A 24,452-nucleotide genomic window follows, 5' to 3' on the forward strand; every position below is an offset into this window, starting at 1 on the left:
ATTGCTGGATTCCTTGTAAGACCAGGAATATTTGAATCTAAATGTCATATATTTGCAAAGATAACATATTTACTCGAGTAGCTTTCATCTAAAATTTGTATGTCTAATGCAAAATCTATGATGTTTATATTCAAATGATCATCAAATTATAAAATTCCAGCAAGTATAATTATATTCTGACCGGAGTAATTGCCATGATTTATGGGCTAAACAAGTATCTTCAGTTAATAAAAAAAATATTCTTCACACAGAATACAGTGTGGTAATTGGTCGGTTCCTCCCTCCCCCCACCCCCACCAACCTTGTCCTACCAGATGTGTGGGAAAACAGAATATTTACCTTTTTACTAATAATACCTCAATCCCAACAGTTAGGATAATATAATTGACATTGCTGGATTCCTTGTAAGACTGAGGATATTTTGACATAAATGTCATATATTTTGCACAAAAAATATATATTTACTCAGAGTAAACATTATATCTAAAATTTGTATGTCAATGCAAAATCTATGATGTTTATATTCAAAATGATCATCATATTGTAAGAATTCCAGCAATGTAAATTATATTCTGGCTGGGTAATTATTGATTTATGAGCTAAAACAGGCGGTCAGGCAGGGTGGGGTGGAGTGATCCCAGCTCTCGAGCAGGACACTGCGTATCGTGGAAAAAACCGGCGTTAAGTGGAAGTTCAGCTCTGCGAGGCACGTATCACGGTAAAAAATCGCTAAGTGAAACCGAGTTAGCGGGTGTAATATAATAATATATATATATATATATATATATATATATATATATATATATATATATATATATATATATATATATAATATATATATATATATATATATATATATATATATATATATATATATATATATATATATATAAATTGTAATTTACATATTCATATAATGCTAGCGCCCACAAAACATGAAGCGTTGAGTCCCCAAGTAAAGATGTCGTTCTCTATCCACTTCAGGATGTCTTAGTCCTCCGTTTTCTTTTTGTGTGCTACGCTGAGGGACTCAAGTATTTCTGCATATAACACAGGATGATAGAAATTTGAAATTATGAGTGAATGAATTTATTATACAGTGATCAATTAACATAATATTGATGTGTTTAAGTAGTAGTATTCTCTCACTCTAAACCACAATTCCATTCATACAGAGAGAGAGGCCAGCGTTTTGTTTATCAGCGCACACATAAATATTACATAAATTATTTCTGCAATTCTTCACAAACAAAACACATAAATCAATTGAATATGTGATGTCGAGCGTGAACTCTGCATCTGTGTGTGATGTAAAGAGAAGCGGCGGGTGTAAGCGCTACGTATTTTGTTTTTCTCTCTTAGTTAAAATTTTACATTTACATATACTGTACAGGTATACTGTATACATAAATATTACATAAATTATTTCTGCAATTCTTCCAAACAAAACACATAAATCAATTGAATATGTGATGTCGAGCGTGAACTGTAAACATGCATAACCCAGCGTAAGCCACAGCACTGTACTGTGCAGTACACTTTAAGCGCTCATTATTTAGTTTTTCTTTTATTAAAATTTTACAATTTCATATATGTACCTGTATAAGTAAATTGTAATTTATATTATTCATATAATGCTAGACCTAAAACATAAAGCGTTTGAGTCCCCCAGTAGAGATGTCCGTTCTCTATCCACTTAGGAATATCATTTCTTTTTATGTACTTTCAGCTCAGGGACTCAAATATTTCTGTATATGACACAGGATGATAAGGGAATTTGAATTTATTTGTTTATTTATTTATATAATACACTGTAATATATTAAATATACTGCAAGTATTTTTCTTTATTTATATAGTGTTTAGCGAAAAAGGGAGGCTACATTTATGGTGATCGTTAAGGACGAACTCGAATCCATGACTTGACTTCTGTTCATTATTTATATCCTAAATTTACCACTGTAGGTAGTTTCAAGAATTAATGCAGTCATTTACTGAATATTCTTTGCAAAAAAAAAATAAATTTTAAATTAATTATTTATAAGAGATAAGTATTATGATCAGTAAATATACAGATATGCATTACTGACCACCTCCGAACACAAGGCTAAAAATAGCCTGGGGTCTGATCAAGGTCACTTTCCTTTCTGTCACTGGCAAATGGGGATGGGGGATGATAATAGCAGCTGTGTTTATTAACGGGTTATGTTAGACTGGTTTTATAATACATTTTTATTATTTTAATATACGCATTAATCTTCATTTTAATCCAGCTTCCCCAAAGCGTAAGTTTCAGTATAAAATAATTAGTGGTACTGTAGGACCTTGTGAGTGGTTTACTGTATACATAAATATTACATAAATTATTTCTGCAATTCTTCAAACAAAACACTAAATCAATTGAATATGTGATGTCGTGAACTGTAAACACTGTGTGTGATGTAAAAGAAAGATGGTGTAAGCGTATGTAATTTGATTTCTCTTTTATATAAATTTTACAATTTACTTATAATATATAGGTATACTGTATACATAAATATTACATACATTATTTCTGCAATTGTTCACAAACAAAACACATAACTCAATTGAACATGTGATGTCGAACGTGAACTGAAGCCACAACAACCGTTCGAGTGGAGTCGCGTTAGAGCAAACGAGTTCACGTTTTACAAATATCGTTCCTCAATTCATAAATCGCGTTCGAGCAAATTCGCGTTGTCAAAACACGCGTTATAGCAGGACTCGCTGTACCTTCAGTTTTGTTCAATAATTGTTAAAATGACTAAAAAATTTAATATTAAACTTTTAAAATTATTGAATAGTATAAACTTCTTGATATTTGCTAAAATGGTAAGGAATTTAACCCCTAGAACCGATTATTGTATTGGCGGACTAATACTACAGCTGGTGGACCGCCAAATGCAAGCGAAAACATATTCAGGTCGGCTCGTAAGAAACTCGTTAATCGAGGGATTGCTCGTTAACCGAAGTTAAGAACCTTATGGAAGGTAACTCATTAACCGAGGGACCACTGTATGTTCTTGTTGGTTTTCCATCAATTTAAAGGATTTCCATCATATGCACGTAATTGTAATGTCTTGTATTTGTCCATTTCAGCTCTTGCCAGTTGAAGTTGTTTCACATTTTTTTTCCCTTACAAAAACTCCTTGGAATTGATTTTGGTTATATAGCCTGCCAACGATCACTATCACCCTCTGTCATTAGCTGGTCTAAGCATTTATCAAAATCAAAGTCACTAAAGTCATCATTTTGTACAAGACTCAAGGTTCTGCACCTCAGTTTCACTGGAATGTGCACTTATATGCTCACACTCTTCTTTGGCTGCCACATAAACAAATATATTAATAATTACCGTATATACTCGTCTATAATCTCCCTCGTTTATAGGTCGACCCTGATTTTTTGACCAAGAAATCGTTCATTTATGATATTCCTTGTTTATAGGTCGACCCACGTTTTTGAGGGTAATGGAACAACAAAACCTTCAGTAAAAACACTATGTCCTATAAACTGAGGCTCGCCGTGCCTGAAACACCGAGTGCTGAAGGCAAATTGTTTACCATTTATTATTACGACACTTTACACTGAAACGTGGGTAGTTTCAACAAAAATATTGTATATTTCCATTCAAGTATTTATTCAAGTCAATTAGGAGGGAATATTATTGTAATACAACAGTTTTTTAACTAAACCATTCGAAAAGCGATTACGGTAACATCTTTTGAACGAAAGAAAGCGAAAGTCATTGTTTTCGTCACGATTTTATCCCACTTTCCACTGTAATACGTACCTCATTTCAGCAAAAATATTACATTTCCGTGAATGTATTATATCAAGCACAGTATGAATAGAATATCATTGTAATATAACAGTATTTTAACCGGAAACTATTAAAAAAATGAGTAGCATCTCAAGAACATCGGAAGCTTAGGTAAAGTCTTTTGTTTTCGTCATGTATTTTATCCTATGTATTGAAATACATACGTGTGCTGTAACAGTTTTTTAACTGAAAACGATTTGAAAAACACGTGTACCGTCTAGCTGATACGCAACAGCTGGTGGTGAGTCATGCGTCGTTGTAAACAATAGGAGGTTGAAGTAGATTCCCGGGTATTATATTAAGTGTGAAATATCGAAAAGGTTTTTATTATCCGTATTTTTTGTAGATCAATGAGTACTGTGATACCGTATATGATATGATAAGTTAGCCTGTGCTAAGAACTTCAACATAGACTACTGAAAACACGTTGTAAGGTAATTTAGCCTATTGTAAGTTGGTGAGCTTTATCTGCTGAAGGAACTGCACAACTTTTCATTACTAATTGGTACAGTTTTTATGTTTCCATTGTTTACTGGCAGTAAATGGTAAATATTTTTCATGTCTGGAGCTAAAAGTTGCTCCTCGCCCTTCCCATCATGCACGGGTTCAACCTAACAAAACTATTACGCATGTAGAGGTCGACCCCCAATTTTTTGCCTAAAAATTTGGTCTTAAAAACTCGAACTACACACGAGTATATACGGTATTGTGCAAACAAAAATATTTTCTAAATATACACTCAACAATAACCTCTCGAACACCTAGGCACAATGAATGTGAGCATGAGTAGAATGGGGCTTGTCATGTTGGAATGGTTTCAGATTCTTCGTTCATTTTTTCAGATTGCATAGAGCTTATAGTGTTCAAGAAGTTTTTGTTAAGAGTGTACAGTACATACAATGATAATAAATAATAATAAAAAAATAAATGTAATACAGCGAGGTGGGCTGACAATGCGAGGTGTGAGGTGATGAGGCAGGAATGATGCGACATGACAAGGCACATACACAACAAACACATTTACAGCACTACAAACCTATTTTTTTTTATAACATTTCAATTTCTAATTTCTATTTTAAAATTAATTGATACATGATGGCTCGATTTGGCTACTTTTGCACTTAGACAAAAGATCAGTGAATAAACCAGGCATATGGAGATGCATTATACACTACAGTAATATTTATAAGTTCTGATAAATATGCTACAATATTACTTCTAAGTGCTCAAGACAGATCCTGTGGTAAGCACCAACCCTCTTGAGCAGTGACAACAACGGTGATTGCTGGCAACATTGTCAGGGATATCATAAACTATCAGCTGTTACCACTCTGTAAACAAGAGACGGACAATACAGTTGAAAACAGTTGAGTCTGGATTTACACGGTTTTTGTTTACGCGTTTGGTCATTTACGTGGCACCTTGCAGAATGAAATGTTTTAATTAAGCGATAAATTTCATCATTTACGTGGGTGAGGTATATTTTGTTTATTTACTGAAGATATATATGTTTTTAGCTCATAAAATATATAATTTACATTGCTGGAATCCTTACAAGATGGTGATCATTTTGAATATAAACATCTTAACATTTGCAATAGACATACAAATTTTAGATGTAATGTAAGGAGATGATGAAAATTAGCAAACATTTTATCTTTTGTGGATGTTAAAAATCCGCGTATATGTGCTGGGCCCCCCCCCCCCAAAAAAAAACTCTGGCCCCCCATGTCCTTATTTACCGTATATACCTGTGTGTAGTTCGAGCTTTTAAGACCAAATTATTTGGCAAAAAATTGGGGGTCGACCTCTAAAAGGGTAATAGTTTCGTTAGGTTGAAAAATATTTACCAGTAACTACCAGTAAACAATGGAAACGATGCACCAACGCACCACCAGCTGTGAGTGTCGGTACAGTTGCCAGGGCAGATCTCTTGCGTCATCATAGCAAGCCCAAAGTAGCCAAATCCATGGTATGGTAGCACAGGACGATGTAAAACATAAAGTATTCATTTATTAAAGTGTATTTATAGATACTGTACATAAATTTTTTTTCATTACATTTGAAACATCAATCTTTGTTAATTAAATTTGAAACAAAAGAAAACAACGATACCGTATTTTCATTAAAATATTACATCACAAGTATATTTTACCTTAACTGTGACTGAGTGAATATATGTATTCTCAGAAATAAATATGGAAATATAACATTTTTGCTGGAATGACGTACATATTACAGTGGAAAGAGGGATAAAATCATGATGAAAACAATGACTTTCGCTTTCTTTCGTTGTTCAAAAGATTTTACTGTAATCGCTTTTCGAATGGTTTTCAGTTAAAAAACTATTTTACTCGTACTATATTACAATAATATTCTATTCTATCATTAGCCTTATAATCCCACAACTGAAAACCATTCAAAAAGCGATTACGGCAACATCTTTTGAACGAAAGAGAGTCATTGCTTTTGTCACAATTTTATCCCACTTTCCACTGTAATACGTACATCATTTCAGCAAAAATATTACATTTCCATGTTCTCAGAAATAAATGGTAGTTTTGTTGAAATGTACTGTACAGTATTTAATATTAAAATGCAAAAATAGCTATATAAACAATTAATACACCCGAAATGTACTGGCTGGCATCTCCACTCGTCCCTGCTCCCGCGTCCAAGGTCACCACTCCTCCCAACTCGCTCCCTCCTCCGCCTCCTCCACCTCCTCACCGTCACTACTGCCGACAACAAACACAAATGTTTTGTGAATAACTGCACCTCCACTTCCTATGTACAGTACTTGTACTGAACTGTACTGTGCTGTGCATTTTTACAAACAATAAACATGGCAAGGAAAGCTATTAAAAAAAAAGAGATAAAATTTTCACTTTACTGTACAGTACCTATCCTCGGCGAAATGACGGGGGTCATCGGGCTCATCGTCACTGAATTCCATAACGGGTGGTGAAGTGGGGGCGACGGTGGATTCAGCTGCTTCCTCACTGTCGCCAGTGATTGATGGTGTTAAATCTCTCCTTCGGTGATCAAAGAACATGGTGATGGGGAGTTGTCGTCTCTTTCTTTCATTTCTTCCATGATGTTTTTGTATGGAGCAAAAACGTCATCCATCCCTCGCATGAATTTCAGGGCACGCACCATGGAGGGGTCCATACTATAGGCCAGGTTTTTCAGTGCCTCAATATTCCAGGTCATCTCCCCCAACTTCTCCAACGTTATTTCTTGGTGCTCTTCCTCTTCCTCATCCTATTTACCTTTCGCTTCCTCTTCCTTGCCTGAGTCTACTAACTCCTGTAGATCCTCCTCGGTCAGCTCAGTCTCGTGCTCTTCAATTAGCTCCCTAATCTCGTCCTCTGCCATGTCCTGGGAGCCTTCAGCAGCCACTTTCCTTGACAGTGCCAGGGTCTTTCTGAATATTTTCATTAAAATCCATCAAAATCATTTTCCTTGTCATCGTCTTAAGCACCAAACAGCTCCTCCCAGTCTTCTCCTTGAACAGGGCTAGAGGGTACGTGTTTTTCGAATCGTTTTCAATTAAAAAAATTTTACAGCACATGTATATTTTATCTAAACTGTGCCTGAATGAATATATTCTCAGAAATAAATAGTAGTTTTGCTGAAACGTGATGTATTTCAATGTAAAATAGGATAAAATACATGACGAAAAGAAAAGACTTTACCAAACCTTCGAATGTTCAAGAGATGTTACTCGTTTTTTTAATAGTTTTCGGTTAAAATACTGTTATATTATAATGATATTCTATTCATACTGTGCTTGATATACTACATTCAATGAAAATGTAATATTTTTGCTGAAATGACGTACGTATTACAGTGGAAAGTGGGATAAAATCGTGACGAAAACAATGACTTTCGCTTTCTTTCGTTCAAAAGATGTTACCGTAATCGCTGTTCGAATGGTTTTCAGTTAAAAAAAACTGTTGCATCACAAGTGAATTGGGATAGAATATTATTATAATACAACAGTTTTTTTTACTGAAAACCATTCGAAAAGCGATTACGGTAACATCTTTTGAACGAAAGAAAGCGAGTCATTGCTTTCGTCACTTTCCACTGTAATACGTACGTCATTTCAGCAAAATATTACATTTCCATATTCTCAGAAATAAATAGTAGTTTTGCTGAAACGTAATGCATTTCAATGTAAATTAGGATAAACTACATGAAAACAAAAGACTTTACCTAACCTTCCAATGTTCAAGATATGTTACTCATTTTTTTAGTAGTTTTCGGTTAAAATACTCTTATATTAGTGATATTCTATTCATACTGTGCTTGATATAATACATTAACGGAAATGTAATATTTTTGCAACTACAATGCTGATGTCAACACAAGCGTGGTTACAGCGAGACTGACTGAGTGAGGGAGAGCTATGCGTGTGTGTGTGTGAGGTTGCGGGAGCGGGCGGTGTCCCGTGTTCGGTGCCGCGCGCGATTTGAATGTACTTCAATTACTTCAATGTACAGAATATTCCTCCGGCGGGGCAATCCGCGTATTTGCAAATCCGTGTATTATAAACCCGCGTATGTTAAGGGCCGACTGTATGTCTATCTTAAATTTTTAGTTAAAAAATAACTATAACACACCTCAGCCCGGTGAGGTTACCTTACCACGAGTGTGTCCCAAGTAGCTATCGTTCACCATAAATGCGCGGTAAATTTGACATTCTACCGCCGTAAAACTGTCTGGACCATCAGGGGTCCCGGACCAGTGATTACTGGAAATTCGGTGATTAACCTGTACAGTCGACCCTCGTTAATTCGGACTAAAAGGGGGGGAAGGGTGTCCGTTTTAGCCGATTGTCCGAATTAACCGATTTAGGGGTTAATATTGCATTATATTTCAAAGTCATTGTTTTCGTCACGATTTTATCCCACTTTTCACTGTAATACGTACGTAATTTCAGCAAAAATATTACATTTCCGTGAATGTATTATATCAAGCACAGTATGAATAGAATATCATTGTAATATAATAGTATTTTAACCGAAAACTATTAAAAAAACGAATAACATCTCAAGAACATCGGAAGCTTAGGTAAAATCTTTTATTTTCGTCATGTATTTTATCCTATTTTACATTAAAATACATCACATTTCAGCAAAACTACTATTCATTTCCGAGAATATATTCATTTAGGCACAGTTAAGGTAAAATATACATATGATATAACAGTTTTTTAACTGAAAACGATTCGAAAAACACGTGTACCGTCTAGCTGATACTCAACAGCTGGTGGTGTGTCGTTGTAAACAATAGGAGGTTGAAGTAGATTACTGGGTATTATATTAAGTGTGAAATATCGAAAAGGTTTTTATTACCGGTATTTTTTGTAGATCAATGAGAACTGTGATACCGTATATGATATGATAAGTTAGCCTGTGCTAAGAACTTCAACATAGACTACTGAAAACACGTTGTAAGGTAATTTAGCCTATTGTGAGTTGGTGAGCTTCATTTGCTGAAGGAACTGCACAACTTTTCATTACTAATTGGTACATATTTTATGTTTCCATTGTTTACTGGCAGTAAATGGTAAATATTTTTCATGTCTGAAGCTAAAAGTTGCATCCCCCCCCACACTAGTGGTGGAGATGTTACATTTAACCAAAAAGACGCTGGTGTTTTATCCCAGCAGTGGGTGGACCAGCATTTTAGCTTAAGGTCCGCGTAGCTAATATTCCTAAAAAAAAAAAAAAATAAGTTCAGATTTTGTCCGAATTATCCGAAATCTGGATTAAAGGGGTCCGAATTAACGAGGGTCGACTGTAGTTATTTTTTTACTTTCTAGAGAGTTCAAGAAATAATGCCTTTAATAACTGGATATTAATGAAATAAATAATCATTTTATAGGCCACCGTCAGTGAAATTAAGCACAAAGTCTGAAGCAGATGAAAGGAGTGAAGAGAGTAGTGAAGAAGATGTTGATGAAACATGTGCTGCTGTCCCTCAGAATATTGACAAGGTTGTGCAGGATTTTGAAGGAGAACTTGTGAGTATTATTTACCTTGTTTTGATTTAAATCTGAAAAGAAGAATGAAAAGGCTGTTGGTAGTTCTGGAAAAGTGGCAGAAATTTATAAAGCATTAGACATTGCTGGCATGACATTAGTGACTGAATTGACCAATGTTTTTATAATGGAATTTATTGCTCCAGCTGACTTGTGAAGAATATGATTGTAAATAAATACAGATGTATAGATGAGGCACTTGACTGTGGACATACAAGGGGCTCAAGCTATTAGGCCAGGTTATGAAAGTTGAGGAATGAGTGATCGAGAAATTGACAAGGAAGAGGTGGATTTCTGTGAAATACAATTTGGGTTTATATTTGGTAGGGGGACTGTAGAGGCAATATTTATGAAAGACAACTAAAAGAAAAATATTTAAAGAAGGAGAGAAAGCTGTAATTTGAATTTGTAGACTTACAGAAAGGCATTTGATAGGCTTCCAACCACAACAGTAAGTACAGTAAACAGTGGGAAAGTTAAGGGTCAAGGAGTGTCTTGTTTTAGTGGTCATGGGCCCAAGAACCTCAAGAGTAAATGGTAAGAAAGTGAGGAATTTGAGGTGAAATAAAGGTCCATCGGGAGTCTGATTTATCATGATGCTAGAGGCACAATCATGATATGTTAGGAATTATATAGCTTGGAGATGTTGAATTCTGATGGTGAAAGATAGTTTTGAAGAGGTAGAGAAAATTTAAGAAATGGAAAGATGGAATGGAGTCAAATGGTATGAGGGTGAAAGTGGGTAAAACAAAAGTAACGATTAATGGCTTGGGTGAAGTACCTTTGGTGGAAAGTAGAAAATGACCATGTGCCATCTGTAAGAAGGATGTTGACAATAATTCCATAATGTGCAATGAGTCTGGAAGGTGGGAATATGACAGACTGCAGAAGGTTGCTGACTTTGAGTGTGCTGTTTTTGTAGGTTATCATGTGGTCTCAACAAGGCCGGAAAAGAACAGTTTTATTACTTGAGTGGCATGATTAATGCTGAAGCTAGCTCAGACACAAGTCAGAAGTACAGTAGTACCCCGATTTACGCGGTCAATTGAACCCACAGGGTACCGCATTAAGTGAATTCCGCGTAAATGGAACAACAGAACATATGGGATTAATTCCAATAGAGACTGGCCCGACCCCCAAACTCCACTTTTTCCGACACAATACCTATGTTGTAGTAAAAATAACATCTAAATTTTATGATGGTGTGCTCACACAATTAATATTTAAGAGAAATACAGTCGCCAGGTTAATGTCCATTCAAATAATAGACTCAAATCCCCCACCCCCCTCTTCCCAGCTCACTGGCCCCTACCTCTCTGAGAAATGATTGGGTGAAACACTAGATTTTAACGTTTAGTAATAAATAATACCTCAGACTAAAGTTAGGATAATATAATTGACATTTCTGGATTCCTTGCAGGTCAGGGAATATTTTGAATGTAAACTTCATATATTTTGCACAAAAGATAAAATACTTGCTTTGTGTAAACCAAATTATTACATTAGATCTAAAATTTGTATGTCTAATGCAAAATCCATGATGTTTATATTCAAAATGATCATCATATTGTAAGAATTCCAGCAATGTAAATTATATTCTGGTCCAGTAATTTGTATGAATTTTATGAGCTAAAACAAATATCTTCAGTTAATAAAAAAAAATATTCTTCACGACACTATCTGTCAATCAAAGTACCCCAACTTGCCTCCCCCCCTCTTCCAACCGCGCCAGATGGTCGGTCGGTCCCAACCCTCCCCCCCACCCCCCACCTTCCCTCCCTACCAGAGAAATGTTGGGTGAAAAAACTAATTTTAACTTTTAGTAACAAATAATACCTCAGACTAAAGTTAGGATAATATAATTGACATTGCTGGATTCCTTGTAAGACCAGGAACATTTTGAATATAAATGTCATATATTTTGCACAAAAGATAACATATTTACTCAGAGTAAACATTACATCTAAAATTTGTATGTCTAATGCAAAATCTATGATGTTTATATTCAAAATGATCATCAAATTGTAAGAATTCCAGCAATGTAAATTATATTCTGGCCGGGTAATTTTTATGAATTTTATGAGCTAAAACAAATATCTTCAGTTAATAAAAAAATATATATTTTTCACACCGTGCCAGATGGTCGGTCGGTCCCTCCCTACCAGATAAATGTGTGGGAAAACCAGAATATTTACCTTTTTAGTAATAAATAACACCTCAGACTAAAGTTAGGATAATATAATTGACATTGCTGGATTCCTTGTAAGACCAGGAATATTTTGAATATAAATGTCATATATTTTGCACAAAAGATAACATATTTACTCAGAGTAAACGTTACATCTAAAATTTGTATGTCGAATGCAAAATCTATGATGTTTATATTCAGAATGATCATCAAATTGTAAGAATTCCAGCAATGTAAATTATATTCTGGCCGGGTAATTTGTATGAATTTTATGAGCTAAATGAAAAAAAAAATTATACTTCACGCGTATATGGGTAGATGAACCGCGTAAAGTGAAAGTTGGTTCTGGCGGCGAGGCACCGCGTATATGAGAAATCGCGTAAAGTGAAACCACGTAAAGCGGGGTACAACTAACTGTAGGAAGTTTAGGGAGTTGATCCCTTTATTGATGGCAAAAGGGCCTTCTCTTCACTTGAAAGGAAAGATGTATGCAACTGAAGCTAGATGTGTGATGTATGGCAGTGAAACATGGTAACTATTGTTGGATGGACGCATAATGCAATATTGAGAGACAGGAAACCCTGTTGAGAGCTAAGAGGGTGGCTGGGTATTGAGAGTATTGGCGAGGTTTTGTTCAGAAGTAGACTGAGATGGTTCAGGTATGTGGAGAGAATGGAGGAGACCAATTGGGCTAAGAGATTCATGAGTTTGAGTATGGAGGGGAAGAGAGCTAGGGGAGGGGGGACCAAGAATGACATGGGGAGAGAGTGTGAGAAATTACCACAGAGATTAAAAACAGAAAAGAGAGGCTTGCAAGAGTCCATGCAACTTGGAGAGCTGCCATCAGGTAATCATAACTGACCCATGTAAGCATGGAAAATAGCCATAAAACAGTGATGATGATGATGGAACAGGGCTTACATACACAATATTATATGGGTTTAGAAAGAGTAAAAAGTGAGAGTATAGTTCTGGTTTGTAAAATGTATATTGACATCATAGACCCAGTAGATGAGGCAGAATTTATTATACATACCTTGTAACTAAAGTTTTGGCAGATATTTAGAGTACTATTAAAAAAATCTTATAGAATAAATGACCTTGTTATTTCAATATTTTCTTAAGAATTTGGCAGATGAAGACAAGAAGATTCTGGAACATTTTATGAACAAGGATGCAGCACCTCAAAGAAAACTAGCAGACTTATTCAAAGATAAGATCACAGAAAAACAGACAGAGATTCGTACACAAGTGGATGCCAGCAGTGAGTCACCGTTATCTGTTGGTCTGTCTCTCTGTCTCTCCAGCTTCCCTTCCATGCATGATACTTCCTCAATTATTTATATTCACTATATATTTTTCAAACCTTTTAGTTCCTTCTTGCTATGTCACAGAGTGGGCAGAACCAAAAGCAAACACACGTGTATCCTTTATTTCCTGTCATTCATTTGTTTTTATGCCAATCACAGTACAAAAATTTCAAGGTATTTTTGGTTTTGGCAGTAAGTTTGTGGAACTCTGATAACACCATTTTGAAGTAAGTTCCTTTGAGTATTTTTTGTGCTGTGCAAGCCATTTGTATGATCTTTAAGGCTTGCAATTCTTATTTTCGTCTTTTAGATATAGTTTTTTTCATGCTTTCAAACCTTCTTCTATGGTGCTAGGTATTTACTGATCTGATTTATACCATTCAGAACCTGTGGGTTATGCCACAACCTTAAAGGATGCTAATTAACTTAATGCTTGTTTCTCTGGTGGCAATGGTACCAGTTTGTGTCCTCATTTATTTTTGAGTGCACAATGGCTACTGTACTTGGAGAGAACCCAATCCTCCAGTCGATGCCCCTGCACTATTATACTCAAATGAAGGGGGACTTGGTGCAGTGATTGTTCCTGAAAAGCTGGAGGTTTCATTAGAGATGTGACTGCCCAGTCAGCACTCAAAACACTGAGGCTACTTCAGTTATCTTGATTTACTTACTCCTTCAGGCAAATGATTTCACAGTAACTCATCTCTCATATCCCACATGCAGTGTCATCCATAATATATTGGGACTGACTCCCATGTATTTGGTCATACAGTTCAACATTTCATCACTCTTCAGCACTGCCACACCTTTAACTCTTACCTTCTCAAACATTCCTAACATTATTTCCCTCACTTGTTCCCAGCAGATTTTCCCTTTGTTCTGTTTAGAGCCATGACTTTCAGGTTCCTTTCATTTAACATTACTTTATTTGCTCTTCTTATAACCATTACATCCTCTTGTTCTGTTTTGTAACAGGTACAGAGGGTGGCATTACCAACTACATGACTCTTGGGCTGTTGATTTACAAGTGATGTGAATAATTTCTTCTTTTCTGAAGTTCTTTTTCCCTCTTCTCATCTGCCACAGGGACTAACAAGGGGAGGTCCTCCATTAGATTTATATTCCCTTGACAACTCCAAAGAGGATAGAGAAAGGGCTTGGTAGTAGCCCAGGACCAAAAGGGGTTTCAAACGTTAATGCCTGCTCATCCCTATGCAAAATTAATAAACTGATTGATACAGCAAGGCCACACAGATCCTCCTCTTTTTCCCTTTCACCCGACCAAAGAAACATATTTTTAAACAATAGATTACAAAATGTAGTCAGATTTTAATTCCATTTATGACCAAACAATATTTTCTAAATCCTTAGGAAGATGTTACAGTGAATTTTTATCATATATAACAGTACTATTATAGTTCTGAAGACAAGAAAATTTTGCAATTTTTGCATGGTAATTTATAATGGTGCCTCTAATCTGTAATATTACATTAATTCCCCATTGAATGAAAGGGTGAGGTTCCACTAAATTGCTTTCGTTAGGTGGATTATGTTCATCAAAACCTTTTTCCCATATAAATTAATGTAATAAGGGGGTGGATGTGTTCCTATACTAAGCTCTGTGATATATTAATATATTGTACTAAGCTGTGACAAAATAATTGCAACACATCAAAATACTGAAGATAAAGCAATAAAACCTGTAAAGATAAAGGTACATAAACAGAGTTGTTAATTGTTGTTTGTGGGAATATTACTTCATCCACTATAGAAATGACACAATGTTTGTAATTATGTTATCATAGGAAAATGCATGGTTTATATACTGTACTGTAATTTGTTTATCACTGAGCCTGTCACCTACCGGGTATTTCAAATTAGACTACATACAGTACAAGATATGTACTCCCATATGTACGCCTGGCTATGCCTGGCAACGGGAGCGGTTTGGGGTGTGAATGACCCCTAGTTGAGTGTCGTCTGCAGTTGTAACACCCCTCGCTCCCTGCCATATTTCTCCGGATTTACTATGATTATTATGGTTTACTGATAGAATAGTGCTTAATAGTGATTAATCATGGCATTGTAGCTAAGTTAAACTCATCACTGTAACCACTAGGCTAATGGGCCAAGCTGTGAGGTGTTAGCTGGCTCAGTTAGGGAGGGGAGTAGGGTTCAGAGTGTAGGGGGGAGCACTGCTAGGCAGACAGAGGAGGTACCTCCCAGTTGGTTTCTGTTACTATGGGGAAGTAGGGAGTGTATGCAAATGGCAACAGTATTAAGCTTTCATTTGACTTTTATTTACTGGTTTAGCAATACACTATATATTTTTTTGTACAATATTGTATCATGAATGACATTCATAGTAGAATGAGAGAGAGGCAGAGTGTCAGTGAGATGCAGTGGGTGGGTGGGAGGCAGGATGGATGGTGGTGGTGAGGAGATGATGGTTTGTTTAATAATACTGGCTGCAGCACTGCCCGACACATTGAACAGCTGATGTCTACCCACAAAAATTGAGTGTAAGCATAAATGAACAATGGCATATTCCTTTTACATTATGTTACATAAATTTTAAATTATGGAGTGAGAATAACAAATAAACAATGTACAGTATTGTACTACCATGAATGACAGTCATATAATGAGTGTGAGATGCAGTGGGTGGGAGGGAAGGAGGAAGGTGAAATTATGATGTAGGCAGTGATAATAGAGGTAGTGGGGTTGACTTACCATTCGTAATAGAAGAACATTCTTTTGTTAACTGACAAATGGGTGGTAAAAAAAGGCATTCGTTATTGTGTGGATTAATTCAAAGGATTAATGTTCAATGGGGACTTAATGTACTAGATTGTAATTTCTCTTCTTGACAGTTATTCTAATAGTTTCTCACATATATATTTTATGATTTTCTGTTCAAGTTTTGTGTTGCTCTCAAACATGCATGTCTTGAGGAGAAGTAGTTATATAAATGATCCAAGACATTAGTATAGATGTTTTTTATTATCATCCAGCTGCTTCAAGTTGAAGGCTGGACTTAAAATAGAAAGACTGATGGTTAAAGCTTTTTCAGTTATTGTGAGATTGAAACAAGATTTTTTTTTTTTAATACTGTTAAAGAAAATTTTCAAAAGAGAGTTATTGTACTGTACAGTATAAGGCAGTATCAAAAGTGTTCTCACAGTTTCCCTCTCTGTATATACTGACCCTCATTAATTTGGATTGTTATAAATTGAATTTTGGCTTAATTTGTTTTGTTTTTTAATTAATTAAACGATATGAATTCAAAATGAATCTAAAATAACTGAGCGGTTCCAAAAAGTCAATTATTATTATATGAATATATTATGAAATAGATTGAGATGAATGAATTATTGAAATATAATACAAATTATATTAAGATACTGTAGCCGGGTAGAGGGGAGGCAGGACAACTCACCACCTCCCTCTCAGCATTGTGTGGTCCCTTTATAATGACAGGGTGTAATTTCACCCATAATTCCTATATTATTTAGGTTCATTTGGTGCCAGGTTAATAAAACTGGATCATAAAATTATTAATTTTCCCCAAAAATTCCACACTTAATCCCAGATGAGCTATTGTGCTGTAGTATATCCCAGGTCTTTAGTTTACAGAGTGGTAACAGCTGATCGTTCATGATATCCCTAATAATGTTGCCAGCACTTGCCATCTCTCAAATACCATTTTTGTTACTGCAAGAGGGTTGGTGCTTAACACAGGAACTGTCTTGAGCACTTAGTAAATAACATTGTAGGATATTTATCTGAACTTAATAAATGTTATTTTAGTGTATAATGCATCTCCATATGCCCTGATTTATTTGTCTAAGTGCAAAAGTAGCCAAATCGATTCATTGTGTATCAATTAATTTTAAAATATAAATTATAAATTAAAATGTTTCAAGACAATAATTAGTAGTGCTGTGTAAGTGCCTTATCATGTCACCTCACCTGTCGCTTCATCACCCCATCTTGCAGTTATATTTACTTATTACTTTAATAGTTCTGTATGTACAATCCCCTTCACTAGTGAGTTTACAGGGGTTCATCAGGTTTTGTGCAGTGTGGCAGTGCTGTGTTTGTTTACATTTGACAGAAGGAAACTCCCAATAGTAAACATACAGTAGGCTCTCGCCAATAACGACTTCCACAAAAACGTTTTCGACAGTAACAGTAAGTTACAATAGATACCCATTTTCGATAATAACGTCTGGATTCTCTTGAATAACGGAAATTTCGCGGGAAGCGTCCGAGCGCATCAATGATAGCATTTGTTTGCCGCCATGTTGATGACGTAGTTGTCCACTCCGCCTCACTCTTACTCACGCTCAGTGGAATACAGTGCTGCACCCACCTGTGAGATTTTCGCCACTATAACCAGTGGTTGTTAGGGTCGGTGATCAATAATGGCTGCCGCATTTTTGCCTGTGGGGGCTAGAGGAGGTGGTGGAGGGAGTGATTTGCCACCTGAATGACTGGGAACTTTTAAAGTGAGGAAATTGAACTGTCCTGAGTCTACAGTGCGAAATATTAAGAGGAACTTAGAGGAGACCAAGAAGAGTATTGTGCTGGCTAAGAATATTTCGGTAGTGATGGAAATGCGGGGCGAGCAATGAATGATAAAGGCGATAGAAACAGGTTGTTAGTGATAACAGAGCATTTTCGTGTGAAATGGTTAGCTTGTAGAATGAAAGACAGTGCAAGTGTTAGCGGCCCTCAGATACGGAACAATCATCACACCAAGCACCTCAAAAACTCCCCCAAGCTAAGTGTTATATTACTCAAACTCTTTATTTTGATGATTGAATAGCAATTCTTTTTATTTCAGCTAACAAAAAGTGTTAGGAAGGCTTCAAGGGGAAAAAATGGGTGAAATTCTTGGGGCGCCGGCACCAATAAACCCTTTTTACATGTATTTTAATGTCACACAAATAACATTTTCGCTAATAACGGTGTTTTTCAGGCACCTATTAAACGTTATTGGTGAGAGCCTACTGTACTATGAAATCAAATTTAAACAATATTTCAAATATATCAAAGATAGAGATTTGTGGAATATTTATATTATGAGCCCCTGTAAATTCACTAGTGAAGGGGACTTTATATTTTAAAATAATATTTGTTGGCATAGCAATTGTGAATAGATTATTTATATCGCAGCCAAGGCATGACCAGGTGCAAAAACTGAACATAAAATGGACGAATAATTGAACACAAAAATTAAGAAATTGTCGAATAATATAAAAATATTTTCAGAAATTTGAGTGACCTAGAGCCCCCCCTTTTTTTTTTTCGAATTACCGAGGGTAGAGTGTACATTTATCTTGTTTTTAACATACCAATTATGTTTTTGTTTTTTTTAGGTATCCAAACAGTTAACCTTAGTCCTGAAGTACAAGAAATGTGTACCCAAGTAGGGAAAGTACTAGCAAGATATCGTAGTGGCCCACTGCCAAAAATGTTTAAGGTTATACCAAAGATGCGCAACTGGGAAGAGTTGGTGTACATGACAAGTAAGTAGCTATTCAGTAGACATTAAACTTATTATAATCAATTGTGTATGTATATTTAGGTGCAGTATTTTTTTTCTGTTACATTCAGAAGCTCTTAACATTGACAGCCTTGCTATTGGGATGCCACATTTAATTTATTCAACTCAGAGGGGAACCCATACACAAAGGGGTTAAGGAGATGTTCTTAGAAATCTCTTTAGTTACAACATGCAGAAAGTGGAGATTGAATAACAACCTGTGTTAAGTACGGTCCTTTTAACATGAAAGTGGATATGAAGTACAGTATTAAGAAAATCATGCAATTTCACTTTTAAACAACAAAGGTAAGTTTTGAAGAGAGAGTTACTACAAGATGATGTACGTCTCTGGCTTCCTTGAGGTGAAACTTTTGGTTAATTGGAGGTTCATTTATTGGGGGAGGGGGGGGGGCATTTGAGACCCCACTTAAGGTCATGCCATCTTCCATGTAAAGCCATATTTTAACATATTTGAGAATAAGTAAAGAGTTCAGAACTTGAGGTGAGACACAGATGTATGATGTCCCTGTGATTGTTCAACATTTTTGTGGAAAAAGTGATGAGCAAAATGAAGGCAAAGGTAAAGGGCAGCAAAATGAAAATAGAGCTGGAAGGAGAAACTTATACATATCTTTAGACACAGTTTGGTTGGAAGAACAGATAAGTGCCATTATATCATGTACAGTGGTCCCTCGGTTAACGAAATTTTGGTTAATGAATTACCTTCCATAGGAATCTTCAATTCGGTTAACGAACAAAAATTTTATTAACGAAATCCTTACGACCGTCACGTTTTGTTGTGAGCATCAGCTGATGGGCTAGTCTGCCATTTCAGTAATCTGTTCTATGTTTACATTTGTTTCCAATGGAGTAAATATCAATAAAGTTGTGCTCTGTAATATTTTTGCATGTTTTTTATTAAAATTATTAGTCATTTTAACATTTATTTAACATATTGATAATATATGCAGTACAGGGAACTACTTTTTTGTACGCCCATCAGAGGCGTGAGTCAGCCACAAGGCGTCAGTTGAGCTTTGAAAACAATGGAGAGAGCATCTATTTTGTTGGTGTCTTGAATATTTGTGCATTTTTCATTGAAATTATTGGTCATTCTGAACTTAAGTTGACATATATTGTCATATTGATAATATATAGTGCAGTGTTGATTTAAATAAAATAATCTTGAATTACACCTGGTGAACTTAAAATTTTATTGGTGAAATGACGGCATCAAGCATGGTGATTTCTCCTCCATCCCCACATCCTTCTCTTCTCCTTTCTCCTCCACCCCCACTTCTAATTCCCATCATCAACAACCAGGAGCCTTCTACATACACACTTCAAAGTAAGTGTACTTTACTGCATTTTTTTTTCTTTTCTTTTTTTTTTTGTATGTACTTTTCGGTGAGCTGGAACTAATTACCCAATATCCCATTGAAACAATGGATTCGGTCAACGAAATTTTCGGTTAACGAACGACCTTCTGGAACGAATTGTGTTCGTTAACCGAGGGACCACTGTATTATACTTCATGCTATTTTCATTCATTTTTTACAGAATCATTTTATAGATTAGAAGAAATATGAAATGTTTTACAAGTGTGTCACCTTTAAGAAAAAAGCATTGTAGATTTTTTTCCAAAAAATTTCATTCTGAGTGATGGTACACCAGAGCCTCAACATTCGCGAGGGATAGGTTCTTGGGAAGCTCGTGATTGTAAAATTTTGTGAATAACATTCTTTAATACCCTGCCTTTGACTGATCCAATCTTTGAATTTTTCCAGTTGCAGTTAGCCCATATTTCAAAAAGTCTAGAGAAGTTTTACACCTCATTCTGCAATGTTGTATTTTTAATAAATAATTAACTAATATTTACATCTATGAATGTATGTTTAGCGAGATATTTCAACTTATATTTTTTCAAAATAAATATGTTAGAGAAAAAAAATGCCACCCTCCTCGGTGGAGTTACAGCAAAGGACTGGCACAATCATCATTACAAAAACTCCTTATATCCAGTACACATGATGTCACGTCACAGAGGATTACACTCACATCACCTGAACTCCATCTGGGATTTCCCTTTGAGTCATCACCGGGCGCGGTGGTCACCTTTGACAATGTCTGGTAATGCATTCGCCGAATTTAGTTAAATCACCCGTGGATGTAATTAAATCATGCATATCTTTGCCCTGTGTATCGCACCTTAGTGTCATTAATTCAATAAGCCAGGATCTCGATACAAATATTGCCTTCAGATATACTTCCACTCCTAAATCTATACTGGTAAGAAATAAAACTATCAGTGATTTTACAGCAGGTATGTACAGAATTCCATGTAAGGAATCCTAGCGTCAAATATGTTTCCTGCAGGGCCGGATTAACCATAAAGCTAATAAGACTAGGCCATTTAGTTTAGGCCTTAATTTGTGTTTCTTAAACTTTAATCTTTGTCACAAGTTACCAAATTCACAAGGTGGTTAAGTTACTTTTGTTATGTTTATTAAGGTTCTATGGTTATTATATACAGTACTTGATTAAATACCTACTTTTCTATGCATATAATATATAGTAGTACATATATTGGCCCGTCCTCTTATCAGCCTTTAAGCCCAGAGTCTTAATCAGCATCTTCCATCTTCGACGAAGTACCCAGAACTAGAAGTCATTCCTTCAAGCGGTAGTTTTAATTGCCCGAACCTCTTTTCTTTCATGCGGGACCATCGAGGGTAGGGTTGGTAAACTTTTGCACCTTTGCTGATCCATTATGGGTCGTCTTACTTGTGTGTTTGGTATGCCATAGGTGCGTTTCCTTACTTACATTGGCACCAAACTCAAGACTTCATGGACGACCATCACAATGAATTCCTATGCCTACTTCTCTCAATCAGTGAGGACAAGCCCTATAACTCCCAGAGAATGGGAGTTTTTAATTCAGTTAATTGAGGAGGAAAAAAGACTTCAAAATAGGGACACATGTGGATAACACCAACATTCTGTGCTGAGGGATGGGATATGGACCTAAACGATCTGAACAATAGCTACGAAAGTTCTGAAATCGTACTCAAATAAAGTAAGTTCTACAATTTGTATTTTGTTGTTAAGTAGATTACGTTAAATAGGGTGAAAATGACTACACTCTCTGAGATGAGTAAACTCCTCATTCTCATCCCAGTCTCCTGTATCCTACAGACTTGAAGTTTGCAGTTTTTACTGGTGGCTAAGTTCAAAGGTGAACATCCAGGTAGCCCAGAAACTCGCCAGTTTACGGTAAGCTAGTGTCTCAACATTCGCGAGGGATATGTTCCAGGGACACCTGCAAGTGTAGAATTTTGTAAATAACATTTTTTAAAACCCTGTCTTAATATTTTAGTTTACCAAAAATAAATAGAATTAAAAAAACATAATTTAAGCTTTCTAAATACAGTAAAGCCTCAAATAACGACGGTAATGTGTCCTCCAATATTGCAGTGTAAGGTGAATCATCATATCGTGAATCATTAATTACCATTAAAATGAAGCAATAATAATGAGATGCCTTCCAAAGACTGACCTTTTCATATCTTTTGTGTGGCTTTTTACTCTCTTTTCCTCCAAAACAATAAAATTAATGAAAAATGCAAACTAATTCTTAAAATAATATTTATGAATGCACCTTATACAATATAAATCAATAATTATATGGCCACGCAAGAGGAGATGGGATGCCATTGTTGTTGTCAGTGTTTACACCCATAATGTCAGTTATCCATCTGAAACTGAAGAAAATAAGACCCTGGTTTTTGTTGCTGTGGTAAAATTAATGTAAAAAATATATATATTTTAATTAATGCTATTTAATGTACAGTAAAAGTAACCATTGATGTTAAAGAAAAACGTGGGACTGATAGTGGAACGCCAACGTATACGTGTGCACTCTTGGAAACATAGCATCATTTATCTTATTAATATGTACAAAAGATTCATTATTGTTTATTACTGAATATGTATTTGATTGAATTAATGTTTATATAGGCAAAATTATCAATACAATTCATTAATAATACGTAGAATATTAAAACACACAAGAGGAGACGAGAAGGCATTGTTTTTGTTCTTGTTTACACCCGTGACGATGGTTCTACATAAGAAACTGAAGAAAATAAGACCCTGGTTGTGGCTATAGTAAAATTAATGTAAAAAAATTCATACATATGTTCTAAATAATGTTATTTAATGTTAATAAATGGAACAATAGAAGTAGCTAGCCACTAATGGTAAAGAAAAAAGTGAGACGGATTGGGAATGCCAACATATGTAAGTGTGTAAAGTGTGTACATGTGAAAACATATCGTCATTTCTCTACATGAGAATATGAAAACAACAGTTATTACTGTTCATATATGTTTTAAATAATACTTACAAATGTAAAACAAAAGTTCTACTCACCAATGGTGGTAAAGTCTAAAACATAAGGACACACCAATGAATTTTGTGCGAGTTTTTACTCAGATGACAAAGTCATCAGGTTCAACTCTGGCTGAAGCTGTAGCTTTCCATAGCTGTTGCCGTAACTGATATTGAACTTGAAGTCTTTGCTGAAGCTGCTTATGATGCTGAATTTGATGGTGTAGCTGAAGTTGATGGTTTAGGCCTTCGAATAATAAAGCTGTTGAAAGTACTTTGCACAGCTACTTTCTTTTCACATTATACATCTTTATGTAGAGGTCATATGCGGTTTTCATGTTCTAGTTAATTTTAATGGCTCCACTTCAGAAAATATGTTCATTGCTTGCTCCATATAATATCCACAGACGTCTCGCCCTTTTCATATCGTTTTAACACATCTAGTTTCTTGGCTAAGCTTGTACACTTTCTTTTAGCTTTTGAACCAGCACTACCATCTTTTGCTCTCTTGCTCATGTTGAATAGGGATGCAAAAATGCCATAAGAAACCTGAGAAAGTCTTTCTCCTTTTCCTGTTCAGATGCGTGAAAGCAAAGGGCCCGCCAATCTGCGACTGTTTATACGAGTGATGCTGGCGTCACCACTCACAAGCCCCGCAGCCTTCGTTGGGCAATGCGTTTATTTATTTATTTATTATTTTTATTTTTATTTTTTATTTTTATTTTTATTTTTTAATGCTTATTGGGATTTAGTTATTATTTATATGAAAATGTAATATAATTTTATTTTTTATTCAATTTTCGTCGTAAATACGAAGAAAAAAATGGTGTAAATTGAATTGGGTCCTAAATTAACCAGGGTCTTAAATATGAATCATCGTTATCAAAGGCTTTCCTGTACTACACAGGTCTGTACAGTTACTTTAGACAGCTGTATTATGTGTTAATCAAAAATAAATTAAATGAGAAGCAAGTAAATGTAGTATGATGTTAAGAAAGTCAACTGGATTGCAGTAGCGGCAACGCATTATCTGCTGCCTGCCTCACGGCCTATACCATACCACCACCACTGCGCCAACAACGCTCACACAAACGCACACCTGACACGCAATGCTGTGAA

At 35.5% G+C, this 24,452-nt stretch overlaps 1 protein-coding gene across 1 annotated transcript in view; it reads left to right on the forward strand.

The window, feature by feature from the left end:
• LOC121878038 (bystin-like) overlaps positions 1–24,452 on the forward strand; it is a 101,689-nt gene that overhangs the window by 22,802 nt on the left and 54,435 nt on the right. Inside the window, exons 3-5 of the mRNA XM_042383995.1 lie at positions 9,739–9,877; positions 13,209–13,347; positions 18,778–18,927. Coding sequence (XP_042239929.1) covers positions 9,739–9,877; positions 13,209–13,347; positions 18,778–18,927 — 428 coding nt within the window. The remainder of the gene's footprint in view (positions 1–9,738; positions 9,878–13,208; positions 13,348–18,777; positions 18,928–24,452) is intronic.

Source organism: Homarus americanus, unplaced genomic scaffold (assembly GCF_018991925.1).
Source record: "Homarus americanus isolate GMGI-L3 unplaced genomic scaffold, GMGI_Hamer_2.0 scaffold45562, whole genome shotgun sequence".
NCBI lineage: Eukaryota > Metazoa > Arthropoda > Malacostraca > Decapoda > Nephropidae > Homarus > Homarus americanus.